At 46.9% G+C, this 20,333-nt stretch overlaps 1 protein-coding gene across 5 annotated transcripts in view; it reads right to left on the bottom strand.

Annotated features, from left to right (window-relative positions):
* The window catches only part of CEP112 (centrosomal protein 112), a 197,644-nt gene that overhangs the window by 10,262 nt on the left and 167,049 nt on the right, over positions 1 to 20,333 (bottom strand). For 4 of the 5 annotated variants that reach the window (XM_077188114.1, XM_077188112.1, XM_054645336.2 and 1 more), the window contains one exon: positions 19,891 to 20,332. In XM_077188114.1, coding sequence (XP_077044229.1) covers positions 20,303 to 20,332 — 30 coding nt within the window. In that variant the 3' untranslated portion in view covers positions 19,891 to 20,302. Of the gene's footprint in view, positions 1 to 19,890; position 20,333 lie in introns of those variants that run through there. The other variant, XM_077188113.1, reaches the window with a different exon arrangement.

The following is a 20,333-nucleotide window of genomic DNA, read 5'->3' as shown; positions in this document are numbered from 1 at the left end:
ACCATAATCCTTAAATAATTAATATTGGCAGCTTTGTTTTCCCTTTTTATTAAAAGGAAGGGAAACTTGCTGAGTGTGAGGTCAGTCTCTCTCCTGACCAGACCCAAAAAGGCTGCTTGGACATACATTTCATTAATGATTTTTTTTTTTCTTTTTACTAGAAATCTTCATGCTGGGGGAGAAACCATCAAAATAGTATTTTAATCTTTTTTTCCTTTTGCTTTCTAATCCTTTCACAGAAGCCTGGAAATTGCCCAGTATCCTTTCTCTCTAAGAAACTGGGGGGACTGGGAACCTCACACTGCTGCAACTCAGGAGAAACTGAAGTGTTATCAGCCCATATCCCCATTTCTGCATCCCCAGCCCCAAACCAGCTTCTGGGCTTTTCCCTCTTTTCCCAGCAAGACTGAAATTAGAACACTTTGGGATTTTTTTAAAAATATTTGTAAACAATTCTAACTCAAATCTCCTGTTATCCTGAGAGCATAATCCAGACTCTTTCACATCACAACTGAGAGATCCCCCCTCCTTTTTTTTTGGTAGTGTCTGGATAATCATTTCCCCAGCACTCCTGTTCCTCCAAGAACCATTCCAGGGAACAAAACCCATGCCCAGGAGGATCCTCTGGCACTGAGGCAGTTCCTACCTTGCTGTTACTCCCCTGGAAAAGGCCAGCACATCCCCTCCACACTAATCAAAGCTGCAGATCAGCTCATTAGTGATGATGCAGGGCAGCCCCTGGCAGGGGATGGTGGCCATGGCACTGAGGGGAGCAGGAGGTGGCTGTCACCTCCTGAGTCCCAGCTGCTGCTGCTTCCTGAGATAAGCTGAGTTTGTAATGGGAACATTTCCACCTGGGGGAAGCCCTAAAAACTCCTAGAAAGCAGTAAAAGCTGAAATCCTGCTGTGGGTGATGCAGAGTGGGGCTGGCTACAGGACAACCACACTGCTGTGGTGTTTCACACCTCTAAAAAACACTTGGAGGTGTTTCACCTCCAAAAAACACCAGTTCTGAGGAATTTGTCAGAGACACTTTTAGGGTTTGATTCAGATTTAGGGGCTGTCCACCTCTGTGCATGGAATGGAAATAAGAGCTTCCACCCAAGCCCCCTGCAAGCTGGAAGGGGAACACTTACCTCATCTCAATCATGGCTGAAGGGAATTTGCTTGAGAATGGAAAATAAAACTTTGGAAATCATGGAAATAACTCTTTGATTATGATCCCCATCCCATGCCTGGCTGCTCAAATTAACTAAGAGCACTGCCATGGTGGATGTCCCTCCCTGAAGGTCAATGGGAGGATGATCAGCTCCCAGGAGAACGGGGCCCATCCTGCTCCCTGCTGGCCTGGGGGATGGCAGAGCTCCAGAGGAGCCAACTGGCCACAGGGGCAGGGATTTCTGAGCACACCTGGTGCAGCTCCAGCCCTGCAAGGGCTTGCCCTGGGCACCTGTAGCATGTTTTAGTGCTGGCTTCCACTTATCCACCCTGTCTGATGATGGACTCCATGAAAGAAATGCTGGAATAGCTGATTTTTCTTCCAGCCCTAATTTAGACAATAAAATTAGATAAATCCTATAGATTTAAGCAATACACCATTGTCGTTTTGTTACACAGGCACATGCCCAACCCAAGAGCAGATATAAAATTCAATTAAATGTATTTATTAAATGAACATTTATATTTATTTATATTTATTTATATTATTTATTAATTTATTTATTTATATTATTTATTGTATATTATTTATTTTATATTTATTTATATTACAAATAAATTGAATTATATTAAATCGATTTATATTAAATCAATTTATATTTTAAAATAAATTTAGTTTAATTTTTTTATTGAATTGATTTTTTTTAATATTAAATTGATTTCAGTTCACGGAGAATGTAATATCAGGGCAGGCTCAAGACAGAGCTATTTAATACATTTAAAAGGATGTGGTTTCCACAAGCTCAGACACGTTGACATCTGCTCTTGAAGTGAACATGGATAATGAGGCTCTCCTGTGATACACCTGACACCAGCCAGCACTGGGAACGTGGATCTGTCACTCGTGGCTCCAAGTGAGAGGATAAAACCCTGGGTCACAGACCTGGAGCTGGGCACCAAGCCCTGGCCTCCAACCCCCCTGTGCTGCAGCTGGGATGGCTCTGGGAGCTCTGGGCTGTGCCAGGAGGAGCAGCCCATCCCTGGCAGTGCCCAAGGCCAGGCTGGACAGGGCTTGGGGCACTGGGAGAGTGGAAGGTGGCCCTGCCCATAGCAGGGGCTGGAATGAAATGAGCTTTAAGGTCCCTTCCCATCCAAACCCTTCCACGGCTCTGTGACCACTGGAGCAGCTGCAGCCACAGCTGGGACACTGCTCAACAGCCTGGAGGCAGAGCCAGCCCTTTGTCCTGGAGTGCACTAAAATAATAACCTGCCTAATACTGCTATTACACCCATGCAAATCAGGAGGAAAGGATTGCACCACTATAAAACCAGTAAGAAAAAAAATATTCCAAGCAATTTTTCTTCTCTTGATGACTTTACAGAGGCTGGGGAGGTTCTCCCTGAGCTCTGAAGCTGCTCAGAGCCTGGGCACCAGCTGAAGTGGCAGCAGCCCCTGTGCAGAGGGGAGCAGGGATGTGTTTTTTGGCAGCAGGGCCAGCCCGTTTCCTTGGGCCACCCCCTTCATTGTGAATGCTTCAGGCATTAGCTCAGGGAACTCACCCAGCTAAAAATAACCCTTCCCTCACAAAAAATAGACAAAGAAAATGGCTATTTATACCCTGGATCAATTCCTGGGCTCATTCACCATGCTGCCCCTGGAATGATCAGCACAAGGAGCTCTGCAGCTGCCTCAGCCAACCCAGCCTGGGGTGCCCATGGGCACATCCTGGGCACTGGGGCACTGACCCCATTTGGCTGGAAACCAGCTCAACATCCACACATGACCTTTATTCCTGGGATTATCAGGGGCTGGAGAAGGGAGCAATGTGGGTGTTTTTATAATTTTCCTTTTAGTCTCTGGGTCAGGGCTGTTCCTCTATGTGCTGTTCCCAAATTCTTGGGTTTTTGGCCACAAAAAGACAAAAGGCCAGCTTCAAATGCCCAAAGAGAAACAGAGGATCAGCCAAACAGTTTGATAAAACTCAGGGAGAATGATCCATCCTCATCTGCCTCAGCAGACAAGTTTAAATATGGATAAAGACAGTTGGAGTAATATAGATGCATTTTTTCCTCTTGTTGTTTTCTGTTTTGACTTCTTTGGGATCATTCAAAGGGAGGTTCAGGCTTTGATCTTCTCTATTGGCAATATTTTCTTCATCTAGGTTTTTATAGTTTGAGAAGAGATGTTACATGCTTGCAAGAGAGACTATCAATATGATGTGGGCCTGAACAAAAAACCTGGTGTCAGGTTCTCCATTTGGAGTGTTACCTCAAGCTTTGAAGTTTGTAATGATTCAAAAGCATCTAGAGCTGCTACAAATGTTAATAAAATTAAAGCCATCTGAAAGTGAGGCTTGCATGTGCCTTTGAAAGTAGGTCTGTGATCAGTTATTACCCTCAATTACCTTGTTGTCCACTCTTTTAGCTCGAGGTTAAACTCTTAACACTTTGCTTTGAAGTGGTTATCCTTTTATCTATGACCGGACTGAGGAATTTAAGGGCAATAATCAATGAGAGCTTCATAAGAATAAAGGGGAGACAAGGCAAGGAGAAGAGGTGTGAATGTGCCCTTAACGGCGGGCTGGGGGTTCGGGGGGCTCTTTTTCTTCACAGCCTTGGGAAGAAAAAGAAAAGGAGAAAGAAAAAAAATAAAAAGGAAAGATGAAGAGGAAAAAAAAAAAAAGGGGGGGGGGGAATGAAAGAAAAAAAGAGAAAAAAAAAAAAGGAGCCCAGCAATTTCCAAATCACTGCTAAAAATAAAGCAAAAGCAGCAGCCCGGGGTGCGGCTGGGCGTGGGGAGCACGGCGAGGTGAAGCCTCATCAAAGGCGAGGAGAGATACGAGCAAAGGATTGGCTCCGTCAGCCTTTGATGTTGGCCAGGACACCTCGCCCTGCAGGACAGGACACGGGGTGGGTGCTGGGGACCCTCCCTGGCCCCAGCAGGGACCCCCACCCCAAAACAAGGGGTTGGCACCGGCCCGTCCCAACAGGACACGGGGGATTCCTTCGCTGGGAGGATTCCATCCCATGTAGGATGCTCCAGAGGGAACCCTTCCTGCCCTTCCCTGGCAGAGCAGCATCCCTGCCACCTGCACCCCGCTGTCACCAAGGGGTCCTTGGCTATGGAAATTGCAGGGGGAGAGAGAAGATGAGGAGGACTCCATTGATATCAGAAGGCTAATTAATCACTTCATTAAACTATATTATTCTATACTATATTGCACTATGTTACATTGCATCTAAACTGAATCTGCCAAGCACTCAACTGCCCAGAATCTCCTGACTGTCAGCCCACAGTCCCCACACACACACAGCTGGCCCTGATAGGCCAAGGAAAGAAAACCCCATCACTCTGGGTAAACAACCTCCATACTGCATTTGATTTTTGCACAAACACAGGCACAGCAAATGAGATAAGAATATTCTCGGGAGGAATTGTGCCTTGCTTTTCTCTGTGAAGAGAAATGTGGGGCTACACTTGGCCACCCCTCCCTGCTGCCAGCACCCAGCACAAAGCCACCGTGGGATGCTGAGTCCCTTCTTGGAGGGCAACAAGCCTGGGGAAGGAGGCTCAGAGAATCCACCTGGCTACATCCTGGTGACATCCTTGTCACACCCTGCACGGGCTCTGGGGTGTGCCCCAGCCCTCCCCTCACAGAACCACAGCCAAGCTGCGCTTTCACCATCCGAGGAAAATCACAGCAACACTCCCAGCCAACTCTTTTCCTTTAATTTTTTTTAATCCGAGGTGCCTAAAGCGAGGTGTTGAAACGCATGTTGAGTGCACCTCGTTTGGCAGGGGCCCAAGCCCACATGGCCTGGGTTTGTGAAGTCCTGAGCACAACCTCGGTGTGTGCTCAGCATCTCCCGAAACCTCGCTTTGATCCCGCGCCAGACTTCCGAGCTGCGTGTCTAATTTAAGGTGCTTGGGTTGGAAAATGTTGACAATTATTGTTACTCTAAAATTAAATCAGTGCTTAATTATCAAAATTGATGGTAACTTAGAGTGGCATTTTCAAGAGAGCCTCAGGGAGTCAGAAGGAGATTTTCAAAGGCGGTTCAATGTCCCAGGGCCATGTCTCCCTCTCTGTACCTGCACTTTCCTACTGACTGCTCCTGCTCCAGCACCTTTTCAAGGCCACCCGAGTTGTGCTGAGCTCTCAACTGAAATGCTACAAGGTGGACCTGAAACCATGAGCACAGACCAAACCTCCAGCCCTCCAAATGCACTTGGCTAATTCACAGCGAAAAATCAATTGGCTTTGGGTGCCTAATTCTCCTATAATCCTTTAGATAATCCCAGCTTTAGGCTTTCAGATACCGATAAAAAACCAAACAAACCCCACAATACAAGAAATTCGTGCAAATAGAATAGAGGACCAACACATATTTCATATAACTTTCAGATGCTCTGAACTTGATACGAAGTAGGTTGAGGACAATGGCAATAAAACATTGCTCAAGAGAGAGTAAAGGCACAAGACCGTGAAGCCCCAGGCTGAGAACAGAGTTTCGTAATTAAGTAGCCTCCAGACAACAATTGTCATAGACAGGCATTGCTCAAGGACCCAGCCATTATTGCTTTCATTATGATTTTTCAGGAGAGGATCTTTTTCTGGCCTGGCTCCACCTTCATTCAAAGCTCCCAGTGGCCCCAGCCACTAATGAGAAAGCGTTGATTGAGAAATGCTAACGAAGCCTGCACAGGCACGGCTGAGGGGCGGCTGTGGAGCAGGCACGTGGCACTGGGGTCCAGAGCAGGGCTGCTGACAGAGGTGACACCAGGCAGGGACATCACACACACATCTGGGATGGAGAAATGCAGAGGGGGAGGTCACGGTGGTGGCTGGGGCACCCCAAGGTGCTGCCACTGCCTGGACTGGGGGGTCACTTGCTGGTTCAGTGAGGTCCTGCTGGTCTTGTCCATCAAATCAGTGGAAAATGTGCTGACAGGAAAGGTTTTGCAAAGAAAACAGAAAATCCTGATAAACCCTATATTGCAACTAAATAACCTTCTTTTTTAAACTCAGTACAACATGGGAGGTGTAGTTTTTACTCTGTGCATTTCACAGGTCCAGTTGGCATCTCCCAGGGAAGCCTGGGCAAGGAGAGCATGGCAGAGTGGAGGAGCACACAGTGGCTGGGCCGTGGCAGTGTCACCCATCCCTGTCACACCACCACATCCACTACAGACCACTGCTGCATCCCAGAATTCCCACATTCTGGGGTTTGGCTCAAACTGCCCCTGGAATTTCAGCTTTGCTATAGAGGGGAGGAAAAAAGCATGAATCAGAAACTCCTCTCTGCTTGTAGAACATTTTGATTTCTCATCAAAACCGAAATTTTGACTGCAAAGACCCAGCTGATCATCATTCCCCCAGCTGGTGCTGAGTGAACCCCACTGGAATGGCAGGATTAGCTCCCAGCCCCTGAGCATGACTGTGCCTGTCTGCACTTAACTGCTGACCTATCTTCAACATCCCACTAATTAATATGCTGAACCAAGGTCGTGTTCCAACACGGTCTCATTTTCCAGTGAAGGGAAGAGCCAAGAAGGATTAGGAACAAATGGGAACAGCCCAGGATGCTTCCTCACACCCTGAACCACGGTGGGTCATTGCTCCTCCACCTCAGAGCCCTCCAGAGGACCAGGAGGGGCCCCTGTGCCAGCTAATTCCTGCCTAAACAGTCATCCCAAGCTGTGGCAGAAAAGCCAGGCTCAGCCACTCACTCCTGCTCCAGCTGCTCTGATCTTTGGCCAGTTATCAGCACCTGGATGCTCAGGGAAGAGGGAGGTGATCCAAGGAGGTAACAAAGGAATAAAGTTCTCCTTGTTCCTGTAAAAATGCTGGACAGGCTGTCTGGGCTGGGTCAGGGCACAGCCCAGCTCCTGGGGAGCCTCCTCAGCTGCTGGGAACCCCAGCCCAGGGAGGGCTGGCCCCATCCCACAGCAGGGGCTGGCTGCAGGGACACCCTCCTGCACTATGATTGTTACTCAACCTTGGTTTCCCAGCTCATTATATGGAGGAACAGAGTCAAACACAGTAGAGAAAATCTCTTGGCTCTACACCATCCCTCTGAAAGCAGCAGGGTGGCCAAGCAGCCTCCCCTGTGACCTCTGCTCCTGACACACTCAGGGGGAATTTTATTTCCCAGGGGACCAGGAGGGACCCAGGCAAAGGCTGCACCCCACGGTGCCCAGAGCTGCTGCTGGGCTCCCAGGTGCACAAACCCCACCTGAGAACCTCCCCAGACCCAGGCAAACCTTGCAGGGAGGGGATCTGCTTTCTCAACCCTTGAGGGAAGGAGAGCACAGCAGTGCCAAAAGCCCACCTGCCAAGGGGAGCAGTGCCTGGAGCCACTGACCCTCCCAGCCCCATCACACCTCCAGGGAGGGAGGTCAGGGCAGCAGCAGTTTCCCCCAGCCAGACAGGAGTCATGGGCTGATGGAGATGAATCAGGTTCTTTTAAGGCTTTAATTACTTTTCTCCTTTTTCCAAGATAAAGGGTCCTCTCCAGGGTCTCCTCTTGATGGTCTCCCTCAGCAGCATCCCTCACACCTTTTTATCCCTCCAGCAGGTTTAGGAGAAAAGGCAGATAAGAGAGCAACTACTCTCCTCCTGGAGGGTATTTCCTGTAATACATTACAGGAATGCCCCAAAACCCCTCCAGGACATCCTGGGGCAGACTGGTCCTAATGGGAACTTCTCCCCACTCTGATCCACGATCCAACACCACTGCTCACACCAAATCCCCACCTCAGATGTCCCTGGAAGGAGCAGGGGACAATGCCAGGCTCAGGGGTCCCTGGAAGGAGCAGGGGACAATGCCAGGCTCAGATGTCCCTGGGAAGGAGCAGGGGACAATGCCAGGCTCAGGGTCCCTGGAAGGAGCAGGGGACAATGCCAGGCTCAGGGTCCCTGGAAGGAGCAGGGGACAATGCCAGGCTCCTGCACACATCCCCCTGTCCCTGGAAGGAGCAGGGGACAATGCCAGGCTCCTGCACACATCCCCCTGTCCCTGGAAGGAGCAGGGGACAATGCCAGGCTCCTGCACACATCCCCCTGTCCCAGAGGGGAGGCAGGGCTGGCTGAAATCCAGATCTCTGGATCCCCCTGGAAAGGCACGGGGGGAGGAGAGGCACGCCGCCCTTCACGAGGTTTTGTGACTGCAGAGAGTTGGCAAATCCCCGGATAAAAGGGAAAATATGTTCATAATAAATAAGACTGAAGTAACACGTTGCGAAATATTTACTCCCTCGGAAAGGCGGCTGTTTGCTTTCAGTGGAGCTGCATCTGATCCTCTGCCAAGCGGGGCTGAGCGCCTGGAAAAGAGACTTTGCTGTGGTCAGCCAGGGAAAACCAGGTGCCCAGAAAGTGCAGGGACTGTGTGTGCACAGGCACACGTGAGCAGGGATGGATGGGCACCGTCCTGGGGGTCCCCAGCTCCTGAGAGCCCCACAGACAGAGCAGAGCCAGCCTGGAGCTGAAACTGGTTTTAATGCAGCTAATCAGATGTCAGTGTAGAGACTGAAGGAAGGAGAATAGAGGGGAGAAAAAAGAAAGAGGTGTTGATAAAATACTTGTTAGAAAGAAAATTGGATTAGTGGTGCCATTCTGGCCATGACGTTCTTTGAGCTAGAGAAAAGAAATAATAATCTTGTTCCTTTTTTCCCCCGTCTCTCTGCAGCCCACTGAAGGCCTCACAGCCAAAACATCAGTCCTTCTAATCTTATTTTCTTTTTTCTAGCATGTATTTTATTAACCCCTTTTCTCATTTAACTGCTATGAATAGCTCAGTGGGTAACATCCTTCTTAGAAAGTGAAAACCTCCTTGGAGATGCGGTGCAAGGAGAGAAATGCAGACAAACTTCCAGCTCCCGCACTCAGAAGAAAAGCCCCCTCTGTAATCCTGTCTGGTGAATCCCAACATTGTACCCCAAGGTAAATGCCAGCTCCAGGTCCTCTCTTTGGAGCAGGAACAATCAGGGAATTTATCTGGACACGCCAGGAGATTGCTCCAGCTCTATAAACTCCAAGGATGTGGAGCAGAGATGAGAAAATAAATAAAGGCCTGTGCTGCTTCTTGGGAAAGTGTCTGTGTATGTGTGTGCATCCAGCACCCTAAAGTCAAGTCAGGCAGCTGAATCACCTTTTCACAGCTTCCCTCTCAATCACCTTTCCTTTGCAGCTTCCCTTGCCAGCTCTCAGGCACCTACAGTGAAATTCCCTGAGTGGACTGGGATGCTCGTGGGAGCCAGCCCAGCACGCACTGGGCCAGGCATGTCCTGCTGCTGGCACAGGGGCTCCACTGGCTTTATCCCACCAGCCCAAAGCAAGGCTGGATTTCTCCTCTCACACCCACAGCAGGATTTTGTGCCCCAAGTAAGACATGGGATGTCTGGAAGCTCAGGACCAGCCTTCCCCCTGCACAGCAGCGATATTGATGTGGCCAAAAAGGGGAGAAAAACCATAATTAAAACATCAAATATAAAAGACAGTCCTGCCCTGAGCTGCTGTAAGTGGGAACAGAGATTTGGCCTCTCCATAAAGAAAATACCAGCCCCAGTGAGCTTGGCTGCTGCCTCCTTCCCTGTGAGCAGCAAACCTTCCTGGGAGAGGAGCGGGATCCAGCTCTGCTCGATATTGGTGTGTTATTTTCCTTGACAGCTGTGGTGCATAGTGGTAAGTGCATGTTTAATTCATTCACAATTTATGGTGTAATGAGAACAATGAATGTGTCTGAGGGAATAATTGCTTCACGGCAGGGATGCTGGAGAGTTCAAGTTGGTTGGCACCTGGACTTTGAATCGGGGCTGGCGGGGATTGGCTCCGGCAGCCCCACAATAGCCCCGAAAACAAAGCTGGGGGGACGGGGAGGGGGTTCAAAGTCACCCCGGCCGAGCTGCAGCAGCCTCTCGATGGCAGTGGCTGGATCCCAGCCCTGTTAGAGCCCTGTGGCCCCAGTTACTGGGCACCCAGTGAGGTTTGTGCATGTGGGAGCTGCTTTTCCAGGCCGTGTTTACAAGGGAATTCTGCTGCGCTGCAAATCCACGTCCCCGGAAAACCAGCGCTTCCCCCACCTCCATCCAGGACCTTTTCACGGCTTGGTCCTGGCAGTGTCTGCCAAACCCTCCTTTTGTTGGGGGTGTGGAGAGGGGGTTGACCCTTTCCAGTGTCCTCAGCAGCCACATGGAGTTTCAGAGGCCTCAGAGGTCAAGAGCATCCATATGGAGGGCCCAGGAGCTCCGTGCGTCTCCCAGCTGTCCCCACGGCAGCTGTGCTTGCAGCCCCTGAACAAAGCTCATTAGGGGGCTCGTTAGGACACTCAGGGGGTGCTCTGAGCTGCCCTGGAAGAGCCCTGGAATCACACCACTCCCAGGAGAAGGCTCCATGTATGAACAGCTCCCATCCATCAGATTGGGAACAGGGAGATCCCGTTATCCATCATGGGCTCTCTCCCACAGCACTGAGTGGGGCAAGATTTTTGAGCAACAACAAAGAGATGCTGACAAATCATCCCTCAAGCCTTGGTCCATGCAGGGGGGTCTGCAGCAACCCTTTCCACAGCTCCCAGCGGAAATGCCAATCTGATTTGTCAAACAGATGTGCCAAAGCACGAGCAACAAATCTTCCATGCCTCAAATCCACCCCAAGGAGATCAACAGTCAAGATGGGGCTCTTGGACCCAGCATCAGCTCTGGGGGGAACAGGCTGTGAGGAGCTGTGAGACTCAGATGCTGTTGTTAATTATTACACCATTATATTGGGGAGCTGTGCTAGAGACCATCAGCACTTGAGCTTTTCCATACATGGCCCGTGCAGGATGGAGCTGGGTCCCTGTTCTCCTTCTCCAGATGGGAATGCCACGTGCTGGGGATGGGTTTGCCTTGGACAGCTTTCAGAGATGCTGAGCTGGGAGCCCTGCTACACATTAACTCCCATGCAGTGCTCTACAAGATGTTTTGAACACGTATGCAACACTTGGGACTAAACAGAGGCTGCTTTTAGCAGGGGCAACATCTGGGTATGAGCAGATGTGGGCCAAGCTGGTGAGCAAACCACTGCAACGGCTTTTCTTTAGGAACTGAAGGCATTTTTCCATGGGGTTAAGTGGTTGAGGTGCATAAATTGGAAGGACACCTAATTAAGATTAAAAAGATGAAGGTTTTAGGCTGCTGTGTCCCCTCAGAAACATCCCACGTACCCGCAAGATGGAAGCAGCCACAGCTGGGAGTGGAAGACAGAGCTTAGGAGCAGACAGAACCATGAATTCGTAGTCCTGACAGAGAACCTTGTTTTATCCCCTCTACTCCGAGGTTAAACACGATGTTCTGTCAAGCCACACTCGGAGGATAACAGGGTTTGGCAGTGGCGCCTCGCTCGCGAAACCGCGTTAAACACGGCTGGGCTCGGCGGGCACCGAGAGCAGGCGCTGCCAGCCCGCCCTTCATCTCTGCTCAGCAACAGCCCTGCTGCATGCTAGCTTCTGGGTTCTTTTGTTTTCCTTGTTGAGGTTGGGATTGAAGGTATTTAAGAGGGTATTTTGTGTTTAGATTTAAATGTTTATTTTCTCTTATCTATGTTATAGTCTCACAGGTAGTTTTGTAGGATTTTACTGACAAGCTCCAAAATGGTTAACTATCTTTCTTTATAAGGTCTTTTAAGGTTAAACTATTTAATTAAGAAATGACACTAAAATTATTTTTACTTTTAACTTAATAACTAATTACTTGAAGCCCACAATGCAGTTTTTGTTTAATTACAAAATACTACTTAAACTCATGAAGAAGGACTAATTTCTATTTTAAAACTTCTATCTTGTTCTATATATATTACTATATTCTAAAACTTCAAACTCTAAGTTTTTTACCTTGTGATATTACACACTTCTGATTAAACTACACACTTGTAATTTTAGTGTTATTACTCAATTTTGGAAGCTTTCTCTATGGTTTTAGGTCAAGTGTAGTGTTCTTTTAGGGGGTTACAGTCTGTTGGTACAGAAAGTTTAAAATTTTTAGCATCTAGAACTCCAACACATCCAGGAGGCAGCACTGTGGTAAATAACTAATAATAAACTCCTCTGTCCCCCCCGTAATGCTCTGTCTTGTCACTGCTTTCCCTGGAGCTGCTTTGCCCTGACACTGCTCTGCCTGCAGGGAAAACAACAGACCCGAGTGCCTAAAGAGGGACCAACCACCTCTCCACGGGCAAGAAAAGGTTAAACCCAGAGGTGCCTGCAGATGCCAAGTGTGAATGAGACTGGGGTTCACACCTTCTCCCGAAGCTCAGCTGCGAGCTGAGCCCCCAAAGTCCCACCCCCATCCCCATCCCAACGCAGATGACAGCTCGGGATACAAATAAACCCACCCCTAATTGCACAGCGTTAATTACCGAGGGTGTTTGGGTTTCTCGGAGAACATTAGCTTGCGAAGAGCTCCATCAAAGAGCCCTTGGGGCATCCAAATCAAGGCAAAGCATCAAACCCCAAGCGCTGTTTTGAAAACACAGCTTCAAATGCTCTGTGCGGGGAGGAAAGGCTTCCCCTGCCCCCAGGCAAGGGCAGAGGCTGTGACCTCGGGGTACAACATCTGCAGGAGCCTCTGGGGACACCCAGCGCTGCTCCCAGGGTGCTTCCAGCAAAGCTTTGACCACAGGCACTCATGGACGTGTTTGCTCCACTGGATTTCCCCTCCTGTTCTCCCAAGCCCAACCTTTTGTACCCAAGCAGGGCAGGTCTGAGTTTGCCCCTGCACAGAACTGGTTTCCACCAGCCTGGGAACAATTAGGAGAAGAATCAACTTAGGGAGAAAACAAAAAAAGCCCAAAAAACCAAAAAGTGACCAATAACTGCAACCTCTGGTTAGCAGAATATTTTTAGCTACACCAACCTATGTATAATATATAACTATATATCTAATATATATTATAATTTTTATATATATAATATATATTATATACACACATTATATTATATTATATTATATTATATTATATTATATTATATTATATTATATTATATTATATTATATTATATTAATGTTTGGTATATATTTTAGTATTATATATAATATCTATATAATTATATATATTTATATATTATATATAAATATCTATATACATAACTATATATATAAAATTATACTATGTACAATATATAACTACTAAGATATAACTATGTTTTTATAATGATGGAACAGTATTGCAGGTGAGGTGTGCAAAGAAGGAGTGAAAACAGCAAAAAAGTGACATCAAAAAGTAATAATCACAAATTAAAAAGAAAAGGCAATTAAGAGCATCAAATTCAGGGGAAGAATTTCTGATCACAGTCAGGAACAATGTAAAAGAGGACTTCAGTAATATTTGGGTAGTAGTTCTTTTTCTAATAGAGATGGTCTTTTTCAGCCAAACCCACTGGATTTGAAGAAGAAAATTAATTCAGGGAAGTTTTAAGAACAGTGTCCCTAGGCCACTTCCAAGTCCCTTTTAGTCTTCAGATCTCTAAATAGAAGTTTCTAAGCATCCATGCAGCTATTTCACAGCTTTGCACTCATATGGGTACATGCACATTTACTTGGAAAGGGCTGTTATATGAAAAAAAGGAAAATAAAGATCCAGAGAGATTTGCTCACATCAGTGAGAAAGCTTCTGGCAGTTGCACATATTTTAAAATATTATTTCAGTTTACACTTGGCATTTCTCACACTCTTGCTCACAACCCTGCAGCTTACACTGACCCTGCTCCTGGAAACAGCCCCATGGGCCAAACCCAGCATCTTCTGCAGAGAGGGGCCACCAAACACTTCCCATCCATTCTCCTACAGGATTAAAACAGCATTTATTTTCCAAAGTGACACCAAAAAAACATATTGATATTAGAAAGCTCAAGCCCAGCCAAGCCCTGCTCTTCCTCTGTGAAGATAAAAGTGCAGAGACTGGGGAGGGAGGGAGGGAGGGGTCTCTGAGGACACCAGTGCTCACCTGCCTCCAGGTGCTGACAGCCTGAGGGGACACCTGCAGAGGTGGCACCACACCAGGTCACCCATGGGCTGGACCCTGCACAAGGAGCAGCATCCCAGCCCAGCTGAGCACATCACAACAGCTGCTGAGAGCAGAGCTCCTGCAGCTACCCTAAAACATGGGTTTGCACTGCCTGGAGAGAAAGGATCAGCCCCCACCAGAAATATGTGAAAGGAAATCATTTACAGCCCTTCCTGCATCCACCAGAGAAGTTAAATATGCTGATTCCACCAGCATACCTCAAATAAAAACCAAAAAACAAGCCCACTCCACAGAGAAAGCTGCTTCTACCCCACCAAGTTACCAGGGGTAAGAACTTCAAGCATCCTTTGTGGCACAGATGTTTGCACCAGCCTTTCTGCAGCCACCCAACAGGCACAGGCAGCTCACAGGGGGCTGAAGGGTTTTTCAGGCAGGAAGATGGTGGAGATACACTTGGACTCAATGATCTTAAAGTTCTTCTCCAACCTAACAGATTCTGTTTGGACAGCAGTGCTGTTTAGAGAAAGGGGCTTCAAGGGAGATATTTAGGAGCATGAACCAGCCCAGGTATGATCTGCACTAAAGGCAGGAGCCAACCATCCATCCTGGCTGTGGGGCTGAAATCCCAGAAGGTCCCTGTTTATCAGCACAAGGGTGGGGATAGGCCTAAAGTGAAGAGCAGGCTCAAGGTTTAGTGTTTGCAGATGGGTTTATTGAGTTAGGCTGAAGGTTCAGGTGGGAATGTCCCTCTGGGCAGGGGCTGCTTTGTCCTGTAGCTTTTTGTCCATAATCTCTGGCCCTGCTGGTGCTGGGGCAGGGTGTGGGGTGGGAGCTGGGGTCTGGTTCCATTTTACCATGCCCAGTGTTTATATTTCAAACTGCAACAAAGCAGCCCAGTGGTGCAGGAAGGACCACACCAAAGGTCTGAACAAAGGCACTGGAGCAGCACAGAGCCACCAACCTGTGCTGGAGCAAACCTCAGATTGTGGGGTGCTTCCAGGATCTCCTGGGCACAGCAGCAGAGCTCTCATCCAGAGTTTTCACTGCAGGTTCAGATCTACACTGAAATGAGTCAGTGATCTCATCCAACAAGGATGAACAAACAAGAAGATGACAAGCAAGTGTTGCTAAGTCTCAGAAGATGTAACATCATTCCTGATCCCAATTAAACACAGCCTTGCAAACATCCAGGCTCTGACTGATCATGAGATCCATATGGGGTCATTTGCCTCCTTAGGTTTGTTTTTCCAGCACCCTCAGATGCTCAGAGCCTGGCTGGAATAGAACTGACTCTATAAAATTTAAGTGAGAGATTTAGAAGACTCTGAATTTGAAGGAATCAGTCAGACTGAGAAATCCCTCTCTAAAAACACTTGCTTTGGGACAAGATGGCTCAGCTGTGGTCCTGAGTGTGACTGCCACATCTTCAGTGCCATGTGACACACCTGAGCCTGTGCCAGCTAAATCTCATTGAACAAGTCCTGCAGCCCCCAGCACTCCTCAGTGAAGAGCCAAGGGTGGTCTTACATCCTTCATTTCAGCCCAGGACCTCTTCCACCAGCAGGTTTCTGATGGATTCCAGGGCTAGAGTTTTAATGAATTCCTTGAATCCTTTATTTGGGCAAAACTGGACAAAGTTAACTTCAGTGTAAGCTTGAGATAACAAGAGAATTAGGACTCACAACCTTCTTTTGAAAAGATGGTCAGCTCTGCCTGGTATTAAACTTTGATATGAGGTTTCAATGGGAGAAGAACAAGATTCCTAAAGTATGAATCTGTTGAATAGATTTTATAAAGGTGGAGGTATTGTTACAACTTCACTGCCCAGCTGAGATAAAGGTGTTCCTTTACTTTGCTTATTCTACCAACACACATTTCCTCATTTCCAGCCCTGATACTGAGTCTGAATCATGTGTTGCCACATTTAAAGCCCTTCTCCATTCCCACTGAGCTGTATGTCCATGGAGCATTTGAAACAAACAGGCCTTTGGGACCCAGCTCTGCAGATAAAATTGCTTTAGAGAGCTGCCCAAAGGAGGTCTCAGCTCTAAATCCTCCTTGTGGGAAGGTGAGCTCCATGTCCACCTTCCCAAGAGTTTTGGACATATCTGGGTTGAAAGGAAAATTAAGGTTTCTATTAGAAGATGGAGCACTACCAGGAAAGAAAACCTTTCTTCTCTCAAGGATGCCTGAAAGGAAACAAAGCTCTTATGACCTGTAGCCATAAATTTAAATTTCATAAAGCAAAGCTCTTATGACCTGTAGCCAACTATCCCACAGTTCATGGGATAAAGGGATGAAAAGAGATTGGGATTAGGGATGGCAGAACAAGGGCATGACACAATCTCCACTCCTTTTGTTCTCTGGTTCTCTGTCAGTGAAGGAGAGACCAACTGTGGCAGCAAATGGTAAATAAATGATATTTTATCCAGGGCTTTGCCTTATTTACATTATGACAAATGCCAGATAACAGCACAGAGCTGCTCAATCACTATGTGTAAGTGCTACAAACTGCTCCCACATGCAGCACACTGCCTCCTTCTCTCACACAAGACACATTTTTGCAGGATCAGGCCCTCATTCAGTTCTTTCATTGCTTTTTCACAATTTTTTTCCAATTTAGGGAGGAAAAGTTTTATTTAATTATCATCTTTTTTTTTTTTTTTGTGATTTGAATTGACCAACTGCATATCTTCCCCTGGCTTTATCAAAGAAGCCACCAGTACCAGAGCACATCTAATTTTAAGAGGGCTTTAGTAGGCAGACTTAAAATTGATCATGCATTTTAGTTTCAGTAACTTGCAATTTCTGCATGCTTTGATAGAGCACTTTAAAGAACAAGTCTTTAATGACAAAGGCTTAAAGGAAGTGACCTTTCTGAAGAAAATATCAAAGCTTGGAAAAGATAGCTCCTTGGAAAAAAAAAGGCTGAATTAAAATGACCTTGTGTTCTGAAACTTCTTCATACAATATCTGATGTCTTACTTTTCCTTTGTACCCTCCAAATGGGACCAAGTATAATTTAGCAGTGTGGTGCCTCCAGTCCATTCTTTGATTTGGGGAGGACTTTCAGTGCATTAAGAGAATTTTTAAAAAATCAGATCCTATAGAGATTGTCTATGAAGACCCCTCAGCACCAGGATCAAAGCTGCGCCTGTTTTCCAGAAAATTCAATAAATATTTTTTTCTAATCACTATAAAATATTTTTTTTTCTGTGCAGCAAAAATCATTTCTCAGTTTGAAACCACCACAGTCAGGAGAGATTTGGGCAAGCACCAGGAGTACCTGCTGTCCCCAGCACAATTAAAGCTCTGTTGCAGACACAAGCAGAAGGAGGGACCTTGTATCCCTTTCCTTCCAGCTGGGCCAAAAAGGAGCATTTTTGTTCCATGTAACACAAGAACTGTGAGTGGCACTGAAATAAAGTGCCACCTTGATAAAGGTCACCTCCCTGGGTACTGGTGAAAAATGTTACAGTGACTTTTTGGGTTTTATAGAGGGTGAAACAATCTTCAGTCATGGAGCAAAATCAATAAATTAAATAAATATAAAACAGAAACAAGGTTGTAACCACACTGAAGCTGGTTTGGCCAGAGCTTGTTTAGGGACAACAAAGCCAACTCCTGGCTGCTGGCAATTCCTTACCAGGTGGGGGAAAGAGAGGCAGAGAGCAAGAAATAACTGTGGAAATCTTTCTAATCCTTCAGTTTAGACTCTAATTCTTACTTGCCACAAAAATGATCAGAACAATGTTAACAGCTACAAGAGAATTCCACCCAAACTTACATTTCAGTTCTTCCAAGGTTCAAAGTGGTCCTCAAGCTGTAGTTGTTGCTGGAGAGAATTCTACAAGAGTTTTGAAACCTGATGGATTCCAGGGCTAGAGTTTTAATGAATTCCTTGAATCCTTTATTTGGGCAAAACTGGACAAAGTTAACTTCAGTGTAAGCTTGAGATAACAGGAGATCTAGGACTCACATTGAGTCCTAATTGACCTGATTGACCAACATCTACTTTTCTCAAACTGCTCTATGATCATCAGTGACATTAGCAACCCAATTCCACCAAAAAGAAGGAAATTCAGGAATTCAAGTAGCAAGAAGAGCGTCCACGTGTTTCTTTATGGATGTACACCCTTTCCTGCTGTCAAAAGCACCAAACCCACCCAGATTTAATGGACAAACACAAGCAGAGAAGCAGAATCGAAGATGCTCATTTCCCTCAGGCATGAGAGGAGCTGCCACTGTCCCCATCTCTGCCATTTGGACATGGGGCCATGCTCAGTGGGTACATCTCAGTGCCCACTGCCTGTTCCTCCTGCAGGGCCCAGCCACTGCTGCCCTGTGCCTTTTGGGGCAATGTAGCCATGATATTTTCTGAAAAATCCTTTCCTTAGGATTTTTCCTCCTGAGAAGCTGAGAGGCCTCAGGAACAAAATGTAACCAATGGTTATCTGCTGCTGTGGAATGCAACAGGTGCATCTGGGATTGGTCCATGTTGGTTGTTTCTAATTAATGGCCAATCACAGTCAGCTGGCTCAAACTGTCTGAGCCACAAGCTTTTGTTATCATTCTTTCTTTTTCTATTCTTAGCTGAAATCCTTCCTTCTATTCTTTTAGTATAGTTTTAATAATATATATATAATAAAATAATAGATCAAGCCTTCTGAAACATGGAGTAAGATACTCGTCTCCTCCCTCATCCTCAGACTCCTATGAACAGAGTCCCAGGGTAAAAACCTTTTCCTGCCCTCAATTAGCTCAATGCATCCCAACAATTCCTGCTCCTCCATCTCCCCATTCCCCCAGGCCAGGCTTTGTGGCACCTGCCACAGCAGCACCTCCTCCTTTATCAGAGGAGCCTTATCTGTAATTAGAAGAATCACTTGTTGATTCAAGGAAGGTGAAAAACCTGCCCAGGCCCTGACAACCAGCAAAGCAGCCAGAGCTGGGGTTTGGCACGGAGCTGCCAGGAGGAGGGGTGGATGGAGCCAGCCTGCCAAAGCCTCTCCTCCTTGATCTTGGTGCCAGGAGCAGATAAGAGCCCAGCTGGTGAGCTGGGACTTGGCAGCACAGCTGCCTCCACCACGGCATCAGGGGAGAGGAAACCTCCAAATTCCACCCAGGCTGTGGCACAGGAGCTCTGGTGACACCGTGGTGAAGGAGGAGAGGGGGCCATCCCCAGCAGCAGGGCCCCTCTGGTGCTGCCAGGGCCACAGCTGGACTTGGAACAGGAATTTCTGGCTCCTTCTCAAGCATTGGGCCTTGATCCCAACAGCACCAGCAGGAACAACAAAGCCAGACCTAAATGCACACATTCCAAATGCTCCAAAGGAAGGCCATGGAGGTACCAGCACTGTCCCATAGCTCTGAGGGCTGCCTGCATTGCCCCTCAAAGCTCACCCCAGAAAACCCTCTGGAATCTCCTCAGACTTCCTGGGATTGTCACATGCCCACGTGGCACCAAGGTCACATCACCCTGACTCCTTCCTAACAACACCCCTGGCTCTGTTACCAGCCCATGAGGAAGGAATTCCCTGTGCCCAGGATATCCAACCCCACCAACAGCCAGAGCTGCCTGCAGTGCCACCCTGCTGCTCTTATCCTCGTGCCAAAGAATCCCTTCAAACACAGCACAAATTCCCACTTTACAAAGCCACACAAAACCCCCCTGGCTACTGAGGTGAGTGAGATGCTCAAGCAGGACAATAATGTCAAAACAAAAAGATAAGAAAATAATATTTTAATATTATGTAAACACATGGACACAGAAGAATGTCAAAATATGTTAAAATATCTCAGACAATAATAATAATAATAATAGAAAATGGGGTTTTCTTCATGTTTAAAAGTGAAAAAAATGGTATTGGGAAGGAGTAACAAAAATATTAGTAGAGCAAAGCCTACTTGCTTGGTAAGCAAGCTCAGTGTGGTGTCAAACCGTGTATCAAAAGCATAAATTTGTAATAAAATAATGATAAAAAAATAATGGAAGGAAGATACAACAAAATCCATGCTGGCATGAGCTATGAATATGTTTTCATGAAGTTCATTTTTTTTGTGCTAACAAAAGAACCACTAATCTTTATAATTTACAAGAGCCAAATCTTCAAACCTATTCAAAGCAGTCCATTTGGCAATCACAGAGATCCCACCGGTCCATCAGCTACC

This window comes from Agelaius phoeniceus, chromosome 19 (genome assembly GCF_051311805.1).
Source record: "Agelaius phoeniceus isolate bAgePho1 chromosome 19, bAgePho1.hap1, whole genome shotgun sequence".
Lineage (NCBI taxonomy): Eukaryota > Metazoa > Chordata > Aves > Passeriformes > Icteridae > Agelaius > Agelaius phoeniceus.
This window is presented reverse-complemented; position numbering and strand designations above follow the sequence as displayed.